Source organism: Microcaecilia unicolor, chromosome 8 (genome assembly GCF_901765095.1).
Source record: "Microcaecilia unicolor chromosome 8, aMicUni1.1, whole genome shotgun sequence".
NCBI classification, from domain to species: domain Eukaryota; kingdom Metazoa; phylum Chordata; class Amphibia; order Gymnophiona; family Siphonopidae; genus Microcaecilia; species Microcaecilia unicolor.
In genome coordinates, this window is record NC_044038.1 from 212,618,936 (window position 1) to 212,639,427 (window position 20,492).

General features: G+C 43.5%; 1 protein-coding gene across 6 annotated transcripts in view; it reads left to right on the forward strand.

Moving 5' to 3' along the window:
• BCAS1 (breast carcinoma amplified sequence 1) overlaps positions 1 to 20,492 on the forward strand; it is a 114,894-nt gene that overhangs the window by 46,488 nt on the left and 47,914 nt on the right. For all 6 annotated transcript variants that reach the window (XM_030213136.1, XM_030213139.1, XM_030213137.1 and 3 more), the window contains exon 4: positions 16,995 to 17,575. In XM_030213136.1, the coding sequence (XP_030068996.1) occupies positions 16,995 to 17,575 (581 nt within the window). The remainder of the gene's footprint in view (positions 1 to 16,994; positions 17,576 to 20,492) is intronic.

Consider the following 20,492-nt stretch of genomic DNA (forward strand, 5'->3'; position numbering starts at 1 on the left):
TTTGGCAAAGACTAATTGTTAGCATGCGCTAAGTCTGTTCGCACACCTTAGTAAAAGGACGCCAAAGTTACCCTTCCATAGTCTGTGCATATAAGTCTGCCCCAAGTGAGAGGAGGCATTCCTAGGAGCAGGGTTGAAGAAAATTTCTTTCTGTATTTCTTTGAAAATACTAGTCATCATACATCTGGGCAGCAGGCGGCACTGCCTGATTACCGACGGGTAACCCCTTCTAGTGCTGGAAATGGTGCGTGCTGGGGGTGGAACTACTGCTGGCACCCATGTTGGGCCGGCGGTAATTCTGAGTTGCTGTGCGGCAAACCTGTTGCTGGACATCAACCCTTTAGTAAAAGGGCCCCTTTGAGGGGCATAATCGAACGGGGGCGCCCATCTCTAAGGGCGCCCATCTGTAAGGATGGGCCGGCGAAGGGGCGGGGAAACCCGTATTATCGAAACAAGATGGGCGGCCATCTTTTGTTTCGATAATACGGTTGGGGACGCCCAAATCTCAACATTTAGGTCAACCTTAGAGATGGTCGACCTGAATGTTGAGATCGCCGGACTTAGAGATGGGCAACCTCGGTTTTCGTCGATAATGGAAACCAAGGCCGGCCATCTCAAAACGACCAAACCTAGGCCATTTGGTCGTGGGAGGAGCCAGCATTCCTAGTGCACTGATCCCGCCTCACATGCCAGGACACCAACCGGGCACCCTAGGGGGCACTGCAGTGGACTTCACAAATTGCTCCCAGATGCACAGCTCCCTTACCTTGGGTGCTGAGCCCCCCAAAACCCACTACCCACAACTGTACAACAGTACCATAGCCCTTAAAGGGTAAAGGGGGCACCTACATATGGGTACATTGGGTTTTGGGTGGGTTTTGGAGGGCTCCCATTTACCACCACAAGTGTAACAGATAGGGGGGGGGGATGGGCCTGGGTCTGCCTACCTGAAGTGCACTGCAGTACCCACTAAAAACTGCTCCAGGGACCTGCATACTGCTGTCATGGAGCTGGGTATGACATTTGAGGCTGACATAGAGGCTGGCAAAAAATGTTTTTTAATCTTTTTTTTGGGGTGGGAGGGGGTTGGTGACCACTGGGGGAGTAAGGGGAGGTCATCCCCCATTCCCTCCAGTGGTCATCTGGTCAGTTTGGGCACCTTTTCGAGGCTTGGTCTTGAAAAAAAGGGACCAAGTAAAGTCAGCCAAATGCTCGTCAGGGATGCCCTTCTTTTTTCCATTATCGGCCGAGGACGCCCATCTGTTAACCACGCCCCCATCCCGCCTTCGGTACACTGCCGGCACGCCCCCGTGAACTTTGGTTGTCCCCGCGACGGAAAGCAGCTGAGAAACAGCCAAGTCGGCTTTCGATTTTGCCAATTTGGCCACCCTTGAGAGAAGGCCGCCCATCTCCCGATTTGTGTCGAAAGATGGGCAACCTTTTCTTTCGAAAATGAGCTGGTTTGTTAACAATAGGGATAGATTCTCCCTCAAAAACAAACTCTTTTGGAAACCAACTGGTTAGCCAAAAATAAAACTTGCGTTTTGACAACATTTAATTTTAAGTGATTATCGAACATCCATTTCTGAATCACAGATAATATCCCTCTTAGTTTATCAAATACTCTCTCAGGAACATCATCAATTGGGACTAAAAAATGAATGTCATCTATACGTGTCTTCACTTGATTTATAAAATACTGACATGCACTGTGCTCTGCCCCATCTCTGCTAAACTCCACCCCTGAGAATGCCTACTTGAGGTATAAATGTACCCCTGAATTCTATAAAAGTTACTAAAAATTGTGTGCGCAAATTTGTGCATGCAATTTCATTGAATAATGAGCCAATTAGCGCAAATGATTGAATGATAAAATCAATTATTGGTGCAAATTGGCATTAATTAAAAAACTTGCATGCATACATTTACATGGCCAGATCCACGCAGAAATTTTACATGCAGATCCAAAAGGGGGTGTGGCCATAGTAGGGTCATTTACTACTACTACTACTACTACTTATCACTTCTATAGCGCCACAAGGCATACACAGCACTGTACATTAAACACAATGAGCTCACAATCTATGTGAACTGTTATAGAATAAAGGGGGTCTGTGCCTAATTTAGAAATGGAGATTTACAGCAGGGTTTTGCTGGTGTAAATGGTCACACCTCAAACTAGTCACTAAGTGCTATTCTATACACGGTGCCTACGTTTGAGCACACTTACAGAATGGAGCTAAGCACTATTTTTTTCGGCGCTGATTTTTTAGGTGGATTTATTATTAAATTTAATCCATAGGGGGCAATTCTTTAAATATATTAATTTATTTGTGACATTTATATCCCACATTACCCCAAACAAGTTTGAGTCCAATGTGGCTTGCAATAAACAGTATAGGATACATAACGAAGAATAATGCATACGAAAGTAATTTGTTCTAAGAGTTCAATTTTACAATACAGTATCATAAACATACTGGGAAAGCTATGGAGATTTAACATTTAGAAAATCTATTATGAATGAGAAATTGTACATGAAGCAAAGAGAAGGTTAATGGTAAATAGAGTAATAATCAATTCAGGTAATAATTAATTGTGTGAGATATGGGGGATGTTCTTTGGGAGGGCTTGTTTGAATAGGAACGATTTGAGGATTTTGCGGAATCTAGTGTATTCCTTTATATTTCTTATTTTGGTTGGTAAAGAGTTCCACCATTTGGTTCCTAGGTAAGTGAAGTCTGCAGAGTGGACAGTTTTGTAGATCACTTTTTTGTAATTTGACAGGTGTAGTCTGAGTTTCTTGCCTCATATTTAGTGTTTCTTTGAAGTAAGTTTATCAATGGTACCATATAGTCTGGAGCTGTGCCATTTAGTATTTGAAAGATAAAGATACATAATTTGAAGGTGAGTCTCGCTTTGATGGGAAGCCAGTGTAATTTGATTAATTAAGGGGAGGCATTTTCAAAATGAGAGATTTTGTATATGAACCTGGCTGCAGCGTTTTGAGCTGTTTGGAGATAATATATAGTAACATAGAGGGGCATAATCAAACGGCTCTCGCCGGCGATCTATTTTGGCGGCGGCGCCGCAACAGCTGGCCGGAACCGTATTATCAAAAAAGATGGCCGGCCAACTTTTGTTTCAATAATACGGTTGGGGCCGGCCAAATGCCACAGATCGCCGGGTTTGAGATGACCGACTTTGTTTTTCAGCGATAATGGAAACTGGAACCGGCCATCTCAAACCCGGCCAAATCCAAGGCATTTGGCCGTGGGAGGGGCCAGCATTCGTAGTGCACTGGTACTTCTGGATGTTTAGATCTTGCTGATCAGCTATGTTATGACTTACTTGTTCAGGAGTGCTGTATTTTGTGATACTGTTTTGAGAAATGTTCAAGAAAGACTTCATACAAATGAAAAAAGTCCCTGACGTGCACAGACAGCTTAACGCACTGTGATTGGCTGAGAGAGACCTGAAGGGGTATAATCAAAAGGGAGGGACAGTCAAATAAGTGGAGCTGTGGCCAAGTGGTTACATCATGGCTCTTATAATGCCGAGGTGGCTGGTTCAAATCCCACTGTTACTATGAAAAAAACTGTGAGCAAAAACTGTTTTGATTTCCCTGTTTGGGGAGAAAGCCGGCCATTAAGAGAAGTGCACTTTCGGAGAGAAAGACGGCTATTAAGGGAAGTACACGTCAGGAACTTTTTAAAAATTTGTATGAAGTCTTTCTTGAACATTTCTCAAAACAGTATCACAAAATACAGCACTCCAGAACAAGTAAGTCATAACATAACTGATCAGCAAGATCCTTTTTTTTTTTTTTACGAGCTGGCCGACTGGCTTCCCCTCCTAGGAAGGAAATGTTTTAAAGTTTTTTTGGGGGTGAGAGGGGGTTGGTGACCACTGGAGGAGTATGGGGAGGTCATCCCCGATTCCTTCCGGTGGTCATCTGGTCAGTTTGGGCATCTTTTTGAGACTTGGTCGTGAAAATAAATAGACCAAGTAAAACCGGCCAAATGCTCGTCATCGCCGGTTTTCTTTTTTCCATTATCAGCTGTAGCCGGCCATCTCGTAAACACGCCCACATCCCGCCTTCACTACCCTGCTGACACACCCCCTTGAAGTTTAGCCGCCTCCGCGACGGAATGCCGGCGAGTGTGTCCAAAAATCAGCTTTCGATTATACCGATTTGGCCGGTTTTAGGAGATGGCTGGCCATCTCCCGATTTGTGTCGGAAGATCGCCGGCGATCTCTTTCGAAAATAAGCCTGATAGTAACATAGTAGATGACGGCAGAAAAAGACCTGCACGGTCCATCCAGTCTGCCCAACAAGATAAACTCATATGTGCTACTTTTTGTGTATACCTTACTACTACTACTACTTAACATTTCTAAAGTGCTACTAGGGTTACGCAGCGCTGTACAATTTAACATAGAAGGACAGTCCCTGCTCAAAGAGCTTATAATCTAAAGGACACATGAACATTCAGTCTGATAGGGGCAGTCAAATTGGGGCAGTCGGGATTTCCTGAAAGGTAAGAGTTAGGTGCCGAACACAGCATTGAAGAGGTGGGATAATTGGGATAATACATAGTAACATAGTAACATAGTAGATGACGGCAGAAAAAGACCTGCACGGTCCATCCAGTCTGCCCAACAAGATAAACTCATATGTGCTACTTTTTGTGTATACCTTACCTTGATTTGTACCTGTCCTTTTCAGGGCACAGACCGTATAAGTCTGCCCAGCACTATCCATGCCTCCCAACCACCAGCCCCGCCTCCCACCACCGGCTCTGGCATAGACCGTATAAGTCTGCCCAGCACCATCCCCGCCTCCCGCTACCGGCTCTGCCACCCAATCTCGGCTAAGCTCCTTAGGATCCATTCCTTCTGAACAGGATTCCTTTATGTTTATCCCACGCATGTTTGAATTTCGTTACCGTTTTCATTTCCACCACCTCCTGCGGGAGGGCATTCCAAGCATCCACTACTCTCTCCGTGAAAAAAATACTTCCTGACATTTTTCTTGAATTGGGATAATGTTAATGATTGTACCAATAGCCTTAATGTTTCTGATGAGAAATAAGTTCTGATCCTTTTTTTCCGAAGAGACCTGAAAGATTTTGTGATTACTGAGGAAACTTGAGTATCAAATGTCAAATGTTTGTCTATAATTATACCTAGAATTTTCGGAATATTGTCAATGAGGAATGAAGTGTTGTCAATTGTGAAACTGTTGTAGTCGTTTTGGTCAAATAGGTTGGTAATAACCATGAATTTAGTTTTTTCTTTATTTAGCTTTAGTTTGGATTCTGAGGCCCAGGTTTCCATCAAATTTAAGCCAAGTTTTGCCTTTTGTCTAATGTGTTGAATATTCCTTTTGAAGGTTATGTGTAAGGTAACATCGTCAGCATATATGAATGTTTTGAATCCTGCTGCTTCTAGTCTGTTACCTAGTGGTGACATCATTACATTAAACAGAATGGGCGATAGTGGAGAGCCCTGAGGGACGCCACAGTCCAGTGATCAAGGAGAGGATAAGGTTCCTTTCATTTTCACTTTGTAAGATCTTGATATCAGGAATCCTTGAAACCATGTGTGGACTGTGCCACATATACCAAAGTTGACTAGTATGTTTAGTAGGATATTATGATCTACTACATCGAATGAGCTAGACATATCGAACTCCATTATTAAGCTCTTCGACACTATGCTAATTTCTTTTCTGAGATTTGATCCTAGGGTAGTAAGGACAGCCACGGTGCTATAACATGGTCTGAAACCTGATTGTGATTTGTGTAGTAGGGAGAAATGTGAAGGGTAGTCCATAGTTTGTGCTGCTACTATTCCTTCCATCGCCTTTATCATCAAAGGAATGGAGGCTACTGGTCTGTAGTTTGTTACATCAGTTATAGTGATTTAATTATTCTTTGGTATTGGCGTATTGAAGGCTCCATTAATTAACAGGTGTAAGTGCACTAGGCACTGTTTTATAAGATAGTACATAAGTGCCGTGGAGGGGCATAATCAAACGAGGGCGGCCATCTATAAGGGCGGCCATCTCTAATGACGGCCCGTTAAGCAGCGTACCCGACTGTATTATCAAAACAAGATGGCTGGCCATCTTTCGTTTCGATAATACGGTCGGGCCTGGCCAAATCTCAACATTTGGGCCGCCCTTAGAGATCGCTGGCGTTAGAGATGGCCGCCATCGGTTTTCGCCGATAATGGAAACTAATGGCGGCCGTCTCAAACCCGGCCAAATCCAAGCCATTTGTTCTTGGGAGGAGCCAGCATTTGTAGTGCACTGGTCCCCCTCACATGCCAGGACACCAACCGGGCACCCTAGGGGGCACTGCAGTGGACTTCACAAATTGATCCCAGCTCCTTAGCTCCCTTACCTTGTTTGCTGAGCCCCCCAAACCCCACTACCCACAACTGTACATCACTACCATAACCCTTAAAGGGTAATGGGGGACACCTAGATGTGGGTACAGTGGATTTCTGGTGGGTTTTGGAGGGCTCCCAAATATCACCACAAGTGTAACAGGTGTGGGGGGGGGATGGGCCTGGGTCCGCCTGCCTGACGTGTACTGCAGTACCCACTAAAAACTGCTCCAGGGAACTGCATAGTGCTGTGATGGAGCTGGGTATGACATTTGAGGCTGGCATAGAGGCTGGCAAAAAAATGTTTTTTTTTTTTTTTTGGGTGGGAGGAGGTTGGTGACGGCTGGGGGAGTAAGGGGAGGTGATCCCCGATTCCCTCCGGTGGTCATCTGGTCAGTTCGGGCACCTTTTCGAGGCTTGGTCGTGAACAAAAAAGGACCAAGTAAAGTCGGCCAAATGCTCGTCAGAGCCGGCCTTCTTTTTTTCCGTTATCGGCCGAGGCCAGCCATCTCTTAACCACCCCCCGTCCCGCCTTCGGTACCCTGTCAACACGCCCCCTTGAACTTTGGCCGGCCCTGCGATGGAAAGCAGTTGAAGCCGGCCAAAATCGGCTTTCGATTATACCGATTTGGCTGGGCTTAGGAGAAGGCCGGCCATCTCCCAATTTGTGTCGGAAGATGGCCGCCCTTCTCTTTCAAAAATAAGCAGGACAGTGCCTAACTGAAAGGGGGATGTACAAGTGGGTGGAGCATGGTGACGTCTCTCAGGTATATGTGTAGTTTTTAAAACACTATAAAATGTCCCCCAAATTCTATAAATGGTGCCTTAAGTTGTGTGTGCTAATTTGACCACATGGCCAAATTGCACGCATAACTTAATTGATTAACAAGCCAATCAGTGCCAATAATTGGTACTTAACAACCAATTAGTAGCACTAATTGGTTTTAATTAGAATTTACATGCACAACTTTCTAGGCATATTTTATAATGCACTGTGTATAAATTCTAAGGCAGTCGAAAAGGGAGCACGTCCATGGGCATAGATTGGGGAGGTTGTGGGCATTTCAATAAACTATGCACACTATTATGGAATACACCAGATCTGCACCTAACTTAGGCACAGGTATTTAGGCTGGGTTTTAGGTGGGCTCAATGGGTGCGCCTTCATTTTAGTCACAAGAACGGTGAGTGAGCATATTCTATAAACTATGCCTAACTTTAGGCATAATTTACAGAATCACGCTAACCACATGTTTTTTGGCACCGATTTTTAAGGCACCATTTGTAAATGTGGACCCTCTGTGCACACCTAGGCATGCCAACTCACACCTACCATTGTCAAGGCATAAGAGGGCAAACCAATGCTAATCTTATACCCGTATTCTACCATAGAAAGAATGTTGGTACCAAGATGCCATTATAGTCTGGGGCTAAGTGCACAGCATTGAGATGCCTAGACTGCAGCACCAGTTTATAGAATTCTCCATTTTGGTTTTTTTTTAAACATTCTGCTGGGGGATGACTATTTCATATATTGTACATATGAAATGCTATTTATTTATTTAGGTTTTGCTCACACCTTTTTTCAGTAGTAGTTCAAGGTGAGTTACATTCAGGTACTCTGGATATTTCTCTGCCCCAGGAGGGCTCACAATCTAAGTTTGTACCTGAGGCAATGGAGGGTTAAGTGACTTGCCCAAGATCACAAGGAGCAGCAGTGGGATTTGAACCAGCCACCTCTGGATTGCAAGACCAGTACTCTAACCACTAGACCATGCCTCCACTCCTTGCCTAAAATCTGTGTCCTGCTACTAGTGGGGCAGGGCACAGATTTTAGGTGCAAACGCTTACACCAGTCATCAAGTTGGTGTATATGATCACAACTAGACTGTTGAAAAAATGTGCATAAATTCTAATATGCCCTCTGCCTTTGCTCTGCCCAGACTTCACCCACATGTACATTCACCTTCAAACTATGCACTATATTATAGAAATCCACATATGTGCATACATACGTGCATATATGCAGGTATTCCGGTTATCTACTTGTGATCCTGACACCTAAATTTTGGCACCTTCCCTATAGAATTACCCCCTGAATGATTTTAGCACATGCTAAAACACAAAAAATGACACAAAATAAAGTGTTTTGCCATGCAGATACTCATATTAATTTGTTAATCAGCCAAAATAAATATACCTTTCAATCTTGTGGGATGGAAGGAAAAAAAATTGTGCATGCATTTTTTCTAAATATATTTATTTAGTTGCGTTTAATTTCCTGCTGGATTGTAAATGCCAGAGGCGTGTTACAAAACTCAAAAGGTTTCAGTGCTTTGTGCTTCAGTGCTCTTGCATGTTTCGGTATCCAATACCAGCAACAGTCGGAGGACCCTGAGTACAGAGGTCATCAGAACTTATGCCTTCAGATATTTTTTGAGATGTAGGAATATCTTCAAAATAGGTTTATCAGTCAGATCAATCAACCAACCAACCAACCAACCAACCAACCAGAGAGAACCTTCAAAGATTTCATGAAAGATCTGCAGTACTCTTTTTGAAGACATAAATATGACTTGCTCAAAGCAGTGGCGTACCAAGGAGGGGGGCAGTGGGGGCGGTCCGCCCCGGGTGCATGCTGCTGGGGGGGTGCCGCGCGCCTGTCGGCTCTTCGTTTTCATGCTCCCTCTGCCCCGGGGCAGAGGGAGCATAAAAACGAAGAGCCGGCAGGCGCGCGGCACCCCCCCAGCGGCGTGCACCCAGAGGGGGGTTCACCGGGGGATCAGGGTTTTTTTGCCGGGGGGGCGTCGCGCTGTTCCAGGGGGGCGCTGCACCCGGGGGGCGGGGCGCATGGGCGATCTGCCCCGGGTGTCAGCCCCCGTAGGAATGCCTCTGGCTCAAAGGTTCTTTGGGATGTCTAGATAACTCTGGATTGGAACATGGGGAATGATAAATCCACTCTGGAGGTGAAATTTTTTGACTAGCTTTCAAAAATTCCCTAGATCCCCCCAATAAGGTTGTAGGTGATACTTTTTAAAATTAGAAGAGGGGTTCACAACGCAGTACTCAAGGCACATCCAGCCAGTCAGGTTTTTAAGTTATTCACAATGAATATGCATGAGACAATGCATGCATGATTATCTCATGCATATTCATTGTGGATATCCTGAAAACCCAACTGACTGGGTGTGGTCTGAGGTCTGGGTTGAGAACCACTGTATTAGATTAACGTAATATCTGTGACTAGCTTTCGAGAGTTAACCTGACCTAATGTGAGGGATAAACACAACAGGAAGGACTCTTTCCCTCATGTGCCTTGACAATGCAAGTCCATATGTCAATAATTCTGTATAACCTGTGGGTGTTACCCATGTATTGGAATGACTAAAGTTATTTGGTTTGGCTTTTATCATAGAGCTGTTTTCACATTCCGTCTACTCCAAAGTAAACAGAGCAGCCACTTAAGAAAGTAGAAATAATTTCCTCTGTATTTGTAATAATTTTGACTGGGGGCTTTGTAGACGATATCCTAAAAGATTCATGGTGAACTGGCAAACCAAGATGTCTCAGCCATGATGCAATGTTATTATGAATGCAGGGACTCAAGATTCTGAATTATATTTCTGAATGTGATACAATGTAATATTACAAGTAGGAGTTTCTTAACACACCCCAGTGCTCAAGGGCGTATTGATAAATAAGCTCTGCTAAACTCTAGTCAAATATAACTGGCTATAACTTTTGGGTGGTGCCCTGTAGAAAACTCACCCATGAGTCAGAAACAGATTTTCATGTCTTCACTAGGGAATCTGAATGATGGGATCTTGGTGTAATGCCATGGGTTGGTATGAAACTACTATATCCAGCTGGGGGGGGGGGGGGCAGGGGGAACTAATGCACCAGTAAAGGTTAGATTAGCTAGGCTTATCGGCAAATTTGGCATTAGCTGATATGCACATTTCCCGCATATATGGTACAATTGAGGTTTGAGTTGGGCCCATTGGTTGATTAATCCCAAATGGACAATGAACAGTCCTAAATCGAGAGCTATTTTCCTAGAAATTTTGTTTCTGAACATTTCAATGTAAGAGTCATCAGAGAGAGAGCGAGAGAGGGGAAGAGAAGAGCACACATCATCTTTGTTTTGGCCAGTTTTAGCCTGATTCATATATTTTTGGAGCCCTGTGACAACTACCATTATAGACCATAAAGAATCAAATTAGCAAATTATGTATGCATAAAAGATTTGGATGGCTCTGAAGAAACTACAGTCTATTTAACAAGGATCTATTCCATGACTGCCCCATGGTGAAGCCTCATTACGGGAAAGGCACTCCCATGAACAGTGCATTTTTTTCTAGTGAAAAAGGTGCCGGTACTCAAATGCCAGGCCACCCTTCAGGGTGGGGTGATCACTGCGGGACCCCCCCCCCCCCCCCCACACACACACACACACAATAACCAGGCTCCCTGCAACCAGACACAGAATCTATGACAAGGCAGAATTGGTGTGTAGAGCCTGAGCTCTTTCATTAAAACTTGGGTTCCATGGGTCAATTTTAGCAGACAATGGAAAAGGTGGCGGTACTCAGTACCCCCAAGTACTGCCTCAAAAAAAGTCCAGCCCATGAATCACTTTAACACAGTTTTGCATACAGGGACTTATAAATAACCTATGTGCCCTTGGTATGGGCCTTAAACTGAGTGACTGGTCAGAAAATGATTGAGTAGGAGACAAGAAAAGGTAGAGATAGGGATCCCTCCTTAACATTTTTTAAGGCAATAGACTGTGAGGATGGGTATGTCTCTTTGTAGATGATAGCGAAATCTGCAAGAGAAGACACTGTGAAAATTGCGGATAACATGAGAAGGGATCTAGCAAAGCTTAAGGAATGATCTAATGTAGGACAACTAAGATTTAATGCTAGAAAATACAGTGTCATGTATTTGAGCTGCAAAATCCCATGAGAGTGGTACTGTGTATAGTTCTGAAGACCACACCTTCCAAAGGATATAAGGATACATTTGTTCAATTGACATTTATTTATTTATTCTCAGCACTTGATAGACCACAAGTGATCCCAACTCTACAGTTTACAATTTCTATTATAGGGTACTTTGCACTGTCCCTAATGGGCTCACAATCTAAGTATATATTGTACCTGGGGCAATGCAGGGCTAAGTGACTCTTGCCCAGGGTCACGTGGAGTTGCAGAGGGAATTGAACCTGGTTCTGCAGGATCTCAACTCACTGCTGACTGTCAGGCATCAGTGGGAATTGAACCCAGTTCCCCAAGTCTGCAACCTGCTACACTAACCATTAGGCTACTCCTCCACTCCTTAAGTTTGAAAACAAATGTATTTGTCACTGTCACTAAGGGTAATTTTATAACTGCTCTTCCTTTAGTCCAGGGGTTCTCAACCCAGCCCTTGGGACACATCAAACCAGTCTGGTTTTCTAGATATCTACAATGAATATGCATGAGATAAATTTGCATGTACTGCCTCCATTGTATGCAAATTTGTCTCATATATATTTAATGTGGATATCTTGAAAACCTGACTGCCTAGGTGTGTCTCTGACACTGGGTTGAGAACCCCTGCTTTAGGCAATAACAGAGCAGCACAGGAGTATAACACAGCAACAAGAAAAGAGGGGGACACAAAAAAAAATAAAGAGTAAACAGTAATGATATCAAAGACACTTACAGGAGAGACAGGGAACAAAAAGGACTTGCTGAAATCAGTGGATCTCAAAAGCCGTCAACTCACCCAACTACAGATTGAAAGCTTTCTCAAACATGTAGGTTTTCAAGGAAGATCTGAATCTTTGCTAAGAAGGGAGAAAATTCCATAGAGAGGTTAAAAAAAGGCCTGTTTCTGACACAAATGAAACGGTCGCTAGCAAGGTTTTCCTCGGAGTGTGTATGTTTGAAAGAGTGTGTGTGAGAGTGACTGTGTGAGAGAGAGAGAGAGAGTGAATGTGCGAGTGTGTGTGTGTGACAGAGAGAGAGTGAGACTGGGTGCGAGTGTGTCTGTGAGAGAGAGAGAGAGAGTGTGTATGTGTGTGTGAGCATGAGAGTGTGTGCCAGTTCCGGGGCCCCCCCTTCCCTCCTGCCCTCTGAGTTCCAGGGTCGTCCCCCCCCCTCCCTGCCTCCCTCCGAGTTTCAGGGTCCCCTCCCTCCCCTGCATTATGCTGTCTCCCCTGCATTCATCCATATGCAGGCAACGTCCTCTGTGCCCTGCCCCCTCCATCCATCCATGTGCAGCATCTCTCCCCTGCCCCCTCCACCTCCCTCCGAGTTCCAGGCCCCCCTTCCCCCTCCGAGTTCCAGTGTCCCCCTCCCTCCCTCCCTCCCATTTCCAGGGTCCCCCCTCCCTCCCAGTTCCAAGGTCCCATGGAACTGGGAGGGAGGGGGGACGGAGAACGTTGGAGGAGTGACATCAGCAGGTGGTTACAATCCCAGTGTCACACATTGGAACGTTGGAGAAGAACGTTGGAGGAGTGATGTCAGCAGGTGGTTACGATCCCAGTGAGACACATTGGAATGTTGGAGGAGCAAATTATTATATTAGATGACAATATTCTGGGCATTTACATGTGTTCTTGCTACCTAAATCTTGGCACCTTCTCTATAGAATTATTCTCTGTATGCATGATTTATTCATTTATTTGGATTTATTTCCCGCCTTTTTGAAGGAATTCACTCAAGGTGGGGTACAATATGAATAAATCAAATATAAGCAATAGATAATTTCAGCAGTAAAAATATTCAATACAACATATGGCATAGTATACTACTTAGAATATCAACGTAATACGTAACAAAACATTTCAATAGACAGTGTAGGGTATAAGCAAAGATGGAACATATGGATAGGTAAGAGAGTAAGAGGAGTTAGGAAATACTACTACTACTACTTAACATTTCTAAAGCGCTACTAGGGTTACGCAGCGCTGTACAATTTAACATAGAGGGACGGTCCCTGCTCAAAGAGCTTACAATCTAAGAGACAAGTGAAAGGTCAGTCCGATGGGGCAGTCAAATTGGGGCAGTCTGGATTTACTGAACGGTAAGAGTTAGGTGCCGAATGCAGCATTGAAGAGGTGGGTTTTAAGCAAAGACTTGAAGATGGGCAGAGAGGGGGCTTGGCGTAAAATAGGGGACTATTTAAAGAAATTTGCACATAAGGTCTGAAAGGTGATTAAATATTATCTCAGCTTGGGTAGGAGTGGATAAACATGTCCTGTTGCAGTATGTGCAGCCCATATCACTCCTTGTGTGTGTATGTGAGACTAAGAGGTTAGTTACTTCTTCCATTAAATGCCTGGTTGAAGAGCCAAGCTTTCACCTATTTTCTGAAGTGGAGATATTCTTGTGTTAAGCAAAGCCTTTCAGGAAGTTCATTCCAGATTGTGGGGGCTACTCTGAAGAAGGCTTGCTTGTGGGTATCACATCATATAACGTCTTTTGGAGAGGGTGTGGTTAGGGATACTCCTTGGGAGGACCTTAGTGTCCTTGAAGGTGTGTAGAGGGTGATCCTATTCTTCAAGTACTCAGAGACATTTCCTTTAAAGGTCTTGAAGATCAGAGACAAGAGTTTTAAATTTAGCCCTGTATTATACTGGTAGCCAGTGAAGTTTTTGCAAAAATGATGTGATGTGGTCATGTCGCTTGCAACCTTCTATTGTCTTGCTGCAGCATTCTGAATCAAAAACGTATGCACCTACAAGCTATCGCCCATACATTTCTTTCTTTTCTGTCCCTCTCCGGTTTTTGTTTGTTGTAGTTTCTTTCCTGTTTGGTTTTAATTGTTATTTTTATGACTTGTAAACTGCTTTGTTTATTTTAAAGGCAGTAGATCAAGCTTTAATAAACTAAACTAAACAATTTGCATAGACAAACTATTTTAGCAGCCCAAATGAACAAAATATGTGCAAATGAATGCATGTCTGTATTAACTGATAGCATGCCACGTGAAGCACAAAATGGCAATGTTGTTGCAGAACACATACAATGGAGAGGGTCAGGGTACATAGCAAAAGCAGTCCAGAAAAAAGCACAAAGGGTGCTCAAGAATGGAATCAGTGCACTTTAGTAATAACCCGACACGGGCCATGTTTCAGCGTAAACAAACGACTGCCTCAGGGGTCAATACAACCAAGCAACATTCAGGGGCCCTTTTACTAAGACGCGTACAACATTCAGTCAAATTAGAACTGCCGCTCAGCTACCGCATGCCCCTGGTGGTAATTCTAATTTCTACGCACGTCCAAAATGCACAGCAGCAAATAATTTCTATTTTTCTACCACGTAGCGGTAACCGGCAGTGTATGCGCACTGACGATTACCACCTGGTTAACGTGTGAGACCTTAGCGCTAAGTCAATGGGTGGCGGTAAGGTCTCAGGCCCAAAATGGACGCGCGTTGATTTTTATTTTGCCACACGTCAATTTTCGGCATTTTTTGCAGGCGCATTGAAAAATGGACCTGCACGCGTCCAATACACGCATCTACACCAGCGCAGGCCATTTTTCAGCACACCTTAGTAAAAGGGCCCTTCAGTGAATAGGTTGTTGCACAATGAAAGTCTGCTGTTATAAGAGTAAAAACATAAATCATGGAAATGGACTGCGAATGCTCATAAAACATCAACGCAATAAGAGCAGTGACCATGTAGAAAAATATCATGATGACCAGACAAATAAATCCATAAGGTGAAAGGTGTTGCAGAACACATGAAAGAATGAAGCAGAACAGGTTCTGTTAGAGACATACACTTATTAATCTGAACAAATGTGTGTGGATAGAAAGTGCCCCCACCCAAACCTAGCTCAGATTTGGCATTGAAACATTTGATCACAGGACAGTGTTTCCTTGGCCAATAGATCTCAGGTGTGTCCCTGGCCACCCAGTCAGTCTGGTTTTCAGAATATTTACAATGAGGTCAGTACTCAAAAGATCTGTCCAGATGCATATGGGAAGTTTCCTAAACAAATCTTCAGGGTTTCTATAACTCCTTCTCTGAGCAGGTACAGAAGACATTTCCAGGTTAAAGTTAAATTTTATTTGGATACTACTGACATTTACTGCTGACTGGATACAGTTAGGTGGATAAGTTTGGGCAGGGGAAAAAAACGAACTAAAGATATCCAGATGCTCCATCTCTGGCCGTCTTCAAATCTAAGCTAAAAGCCCACCTTTTTGATGCTGCTTTTAACTCCTAACCCTTATTCACTTGTTCAGAACCCTTATTTTATCTTCCTCACTTTTAATATTCCCTTATCTCTTATTTGTCCTGTTTGTCTGTCCTAAATAGATTGTAAGCTCTGTCGAGCAGGGACTGTCTCTTCATGTTCAAGTGTACAGCGCTGCGTACGTCTAGTAGCGCTATAGAAATGATAAGTAGTAGTAGTAGTAATATGTTTATCCAGATGTACTCAGCTGTAGATTATCTAGATAAATTCTGGTACATATCCCGATAAAGCTATCTGGAAATATAGATATATTTCTTTACACTTCTTTTAATAGGTATGTTTAATTCTCCTTCTTATTACTGGAGTAGTTGACCAAGAGGTAGCTGAACTGGAAAGATAGATCAGCAGAGTCCTGAGCTATTAAACTATTTCATAGGACTATTCGTACGGTGGACATGTACATATTTTTAAAGTTACTACCATAAGTTTTTTTAGGTTGATACTTTCTAGAATAATCTTACTGTGTTATCGCAGTGAGTATCTGACCTTCATACTACTACTACTACTACTACTATTACTACTTAACATTTCTAGAGCGCTACTAGGGTTACGCAGCGCTGTACAGATCAACAAAGAAGGACGGTCCCTGCTCAGAGGAGCTTACAATCTAAAGGACGAAATGTCAAGTTGATGCAGTCTAGATTTCTTGAGTAGAGGTATGGTGGTTAGGTGCCGAAGGCGACATTGAAGAGGTGGGCTTTGAGCAATGATTCATGTAAGGTATATCATACAACGCAAGGAAACTCTTGCAGAGACACAAAGTCCAGGTGGGTTTCATCACCCAATTAAAGCTGAGAGAATATACACAATGCAAAGGTCATTGTCAAGGTACCTCATGCATATTATCTCATAGCCTTATTGATTTCATAAATACCTATGGCTGTTTTTTTTTTTAATTTGACTAAAGAGAATTTAATAAAATATATGCATTCGGCAATAACCCGGAAAGGTCTATGGTTATCTTGCATCTGGTTTGTTGCAAAATATCCTCTCAGCTCAGTTTACACTGAATTTTGGCCCTTGTTAAGGAATTTCTGTTAATTAGATTCCTTGTATCTTATAAAAATTTGAATTTCAAATTGGAAAGTGTGGAGATGGGTGGGGGGATTTCTTTAATGCATAAATTGAAGGACATCCATCTAGTTATTAGACCGTCAACAAGTAAAGCTTGGAAACAAATTTGTATTGCATAACAGTGGTACTATATGTCTTTCTTTTCACCATTTACTTTTTCCTCTTTTTCTAATTCTGCTAATTTATTAGATACAATAACTGCAAGATCTTTATTTTACCAATAAAATGATATTCTTTTTGTGCCATTTCTTTTTTCCCCTCACAGTTGACACAAATGCAAATATTAAGCAGAATAATGTAGACCCTTCTTCCCAGAAGACAATGGAGATCATGTCTGTTTCTGAGGAAAACGAAAAGAGTCCTGGGAATGAAGCCAAGCCAGCAACGCCAGCAACTAAATCATTTTTCAGAATAATGCTCTCTCGGCCCGCACCAGGCCGTACCAAAGAGCCAACCGGAGATTCTGCAGCTGGAACAGAGAAGTCTGATGGAAACTCAGCAAAGCTTCTGGTGAACAATGCTCCAAGTGAGAGCCTGAAGTCTCCTGAGACAGCTGTGCTGAACGAGAGCTCAGATAAAGGCCCAAACCAGGCCCTTAATTCTACAGCACTCAACGTAGGTCAGCCAAATGTAACAGAGCCAGAGCCGCCTCAGCCAGAAGACACCGCATCGAAACCCAAAGAGATTAGCCTGTTTGATAAACTGTTCAAGCCAGAAAGGGCAAGGGAAAACACAAAGGCACAACCCAACCTTTCACAAGAAATTAACACTGCTCCAAAGCAGGATCCAAACCTCACAGTGCAAGATGTCTCAGGTCTGCAGCAGAACAGTGTTCTTCCGGAACAGGCAAGTATTCAAAAAGAAATATTACCTTTGTGCTTGACACTTTCTGGAATATTAATAGCAGAGGATAACAGCTCTTAATGTATTACATCAAAATGGCAATTGATATCTTGACATGGCTTGAAGACTTGAATCTTACACAACAAATGAGCCCTGACGCAGTTATGTGTCTCTCTGATGATTTAGTGGAACAGGCCCTCAAAGGAGCAATCCCAGTTATAATATCAGGAGGCAGGCTATATCTTACTTCTGAAGAAGTTCACTGCTGTGTTCTCATCAAGGTTTAGGCGTAAGAGCGGTAGATAGGATTAGGGAGTCAAAAGATAAAATCATATGTCAAGTGGGCAAAATATATTGAGACATGGATAAATGGTTTCCTTGATGCTGGTTAAGGTTCAGAGAGGAAAGATAACAAGCATGCACAGCATTTGCAAAAATATGCACCCCTCTCAACCTGACACAAAGGGGCTCATTTTCAAAGCACTTAGACTTACAGTGTTCCATAATTTGTAAGTCTCTGCTTTGAAAATACACCTCAAAATGGCGGTGGGTGCTTTTAGTTTGGGTACTTTACAAGCATGTGACCTATTGAAGATTCCTTCTGTTAATTTTTAAGTACATTGCTGTCATTATTACCTTGCTCCTTACAGTAAATTTTCAAAAAGAATTTAAAAAATTAGGTGCTTCTTAGAATTTGTGAGGGAAAGGTATCCTCAGAGTGTCTCACACTGCATTCATTAGATAGAATTCTAATTTTTTTTTAACTCAAATAGTGCCATTCACTCGCTGCTGTACCTGGAAAAACTGAGAAAGCCTTCCATCACTAAACCAGTAGGCAGCACAGTAACCAGTTCAAGTGATTTGGATAATAGGGGAATGCACACAACACATTTTTGGTTCGTTTTGGGGTCATTTTGGACTATTTTCTTCATTTTCAGGGGGTTTCGTTTTGGTTTGTTTCACACATTTGTTTTAATAAAAGAAAAAATGTAACATTCATTAGAACATTTTAAACACATGTTCATCAACTTACATGTGTTATTTCTAGGTTAACACATTAAACCAAATTTAGCGTGCACTAAATTTTTTAAGGCATGCTAGTGAACTGAATGGGTGCTGATGAATGAAAAGCCATAGCAGATTTGTGATCTGATAAACTTGAAGGGCAAAATTATATATGGTGCTCAAAACTTCACGGAGAAATTTAGATGTGTGCCCAGTTTCTACGTGTATGTTATTAGAATAATGAGCCAATCAGCACCGAGAATCTGAAAAGGAGGTGTGGCTATGGGAGGAGAATGGGCAGGTCAGAGGCATTTACTAAAGACATATGCGGTATTATAGAATTCGGAGGATCCACCATGTCTAAGGGGCCCTTTTATTAAGCCGCGTAGGTGTGTCTGTGCATCCTGTCAATTTTAAACTACCACCCAGCTACCACATGGCCCAGGCTGTAATTTCATTTTTTACATGCATCTGCTATGCACGCCGGAAAATTTTCCTGCGTGTGGCGCTAACCGGGTGATAATTGGCATAGTATGCACGCTGACGATTACCGCCTGGTTAAAATGTGAGACCTTACTGCTAAGTCAATGGGTGGCAGTAAGATCTCAGGCCCAAAATAGACACGTGCCAATTTTCATTTTGCCGCACATCCATTTTTGGCCAAAAAAAAGGGCCTTTTTTGCAGGTGCGCTGAAAAATGGACCTGTGCGCATCTATTACACATGCTTACACCAGTGCAGGCCATTTTTTGGTACATCTTAGTAAAAGGACCCAGAGGCATAGCTACGTGGGGCCCTGGGGGCCTGGGCCCCCGTACATTTTGCCCTGTACCCCCCTGCCGACGACCATCTCAACCCCCCTCCCGTCGTCAACCCGCTGTCGCCGTCTGCTACCTTTGCTGGCGGGGGACCCCCAACCCCCGCCAGCCGAGGTGCTCGTCTTCCTTCGTTCTGTTTCTGAGTCTGACGTCCTGCACGTACAACATGCAGGACGTCAGACTCAGAAACAGAACGAAGGAAGAAGAGGACCTCAGCTGGCGGGGATTGGGGTCCCCAGCCAGCAAAGGTAGGCGACGGCGGGGGAGGGTTGGCTGCGGGAGGGGGGGTCGAAAGGGTCATCGGCAGGGGGGTCAAAGTTATTGGTGGTGGTGGCAGCAGCGGGGGGGGGGGGGGTCGGCAATGGCAGGGGGGGTCAGCGGCGGGGGGGGGGGGCTAAAATGTGCCCCCTCACCTCAGGCTCCGGACCCCCCTCCCGCCAAAGTCTGGCTACGCCCCTGAAAGGACCCCTCAATTAGCTGTGGATCCTGGCAGTACGAGCTATTTTATAAATGGCATCTAACTCATTTGGGATTGAGAGAGTGTGTTGGCATTACTATACAGACCTGAGTTCTATTTCCCCATGAAAGAACTTTTCAGAGTGAGATGTTTAACCCCTCAGAGTGTGGATCCTCTTCACTCCACTGCTAGATCCCTCAGGTAGTGCCAGAACCAGCATCACAGGCCCTGTACTATGTAACCCTGTGTACTAACTGCAGGAATTCAGAGACAAGAAGCTTACTTTTTCCTTCCTTAGCTACCTTATCTTACGTTTATTTATTTATTTCAGCATTTACATAAGTACATAAGTATTGCCATACTGGGACAGACCGAAGGTCCATCAAAACCAGAATCCTCTTTCCAACAGTGGCCAATTCAAGTCACAAGTTCCTGGCAAGATCCCAAAACAGTACTATACATTTTATGCTGCTTATTCTAGAAATAAGCAGTCATTTTAATAATGGTCTATGGACTTTTCCTTTAGGAAGCCATCCAAACCTTTTTTTAAACCCTGCTAAGCTAACTGCTTTTACTACATTCTCTGGCAACGAATTCCAGAGTTTAATTACACGTTGAGTGAAGAAAATATTTATCTGATT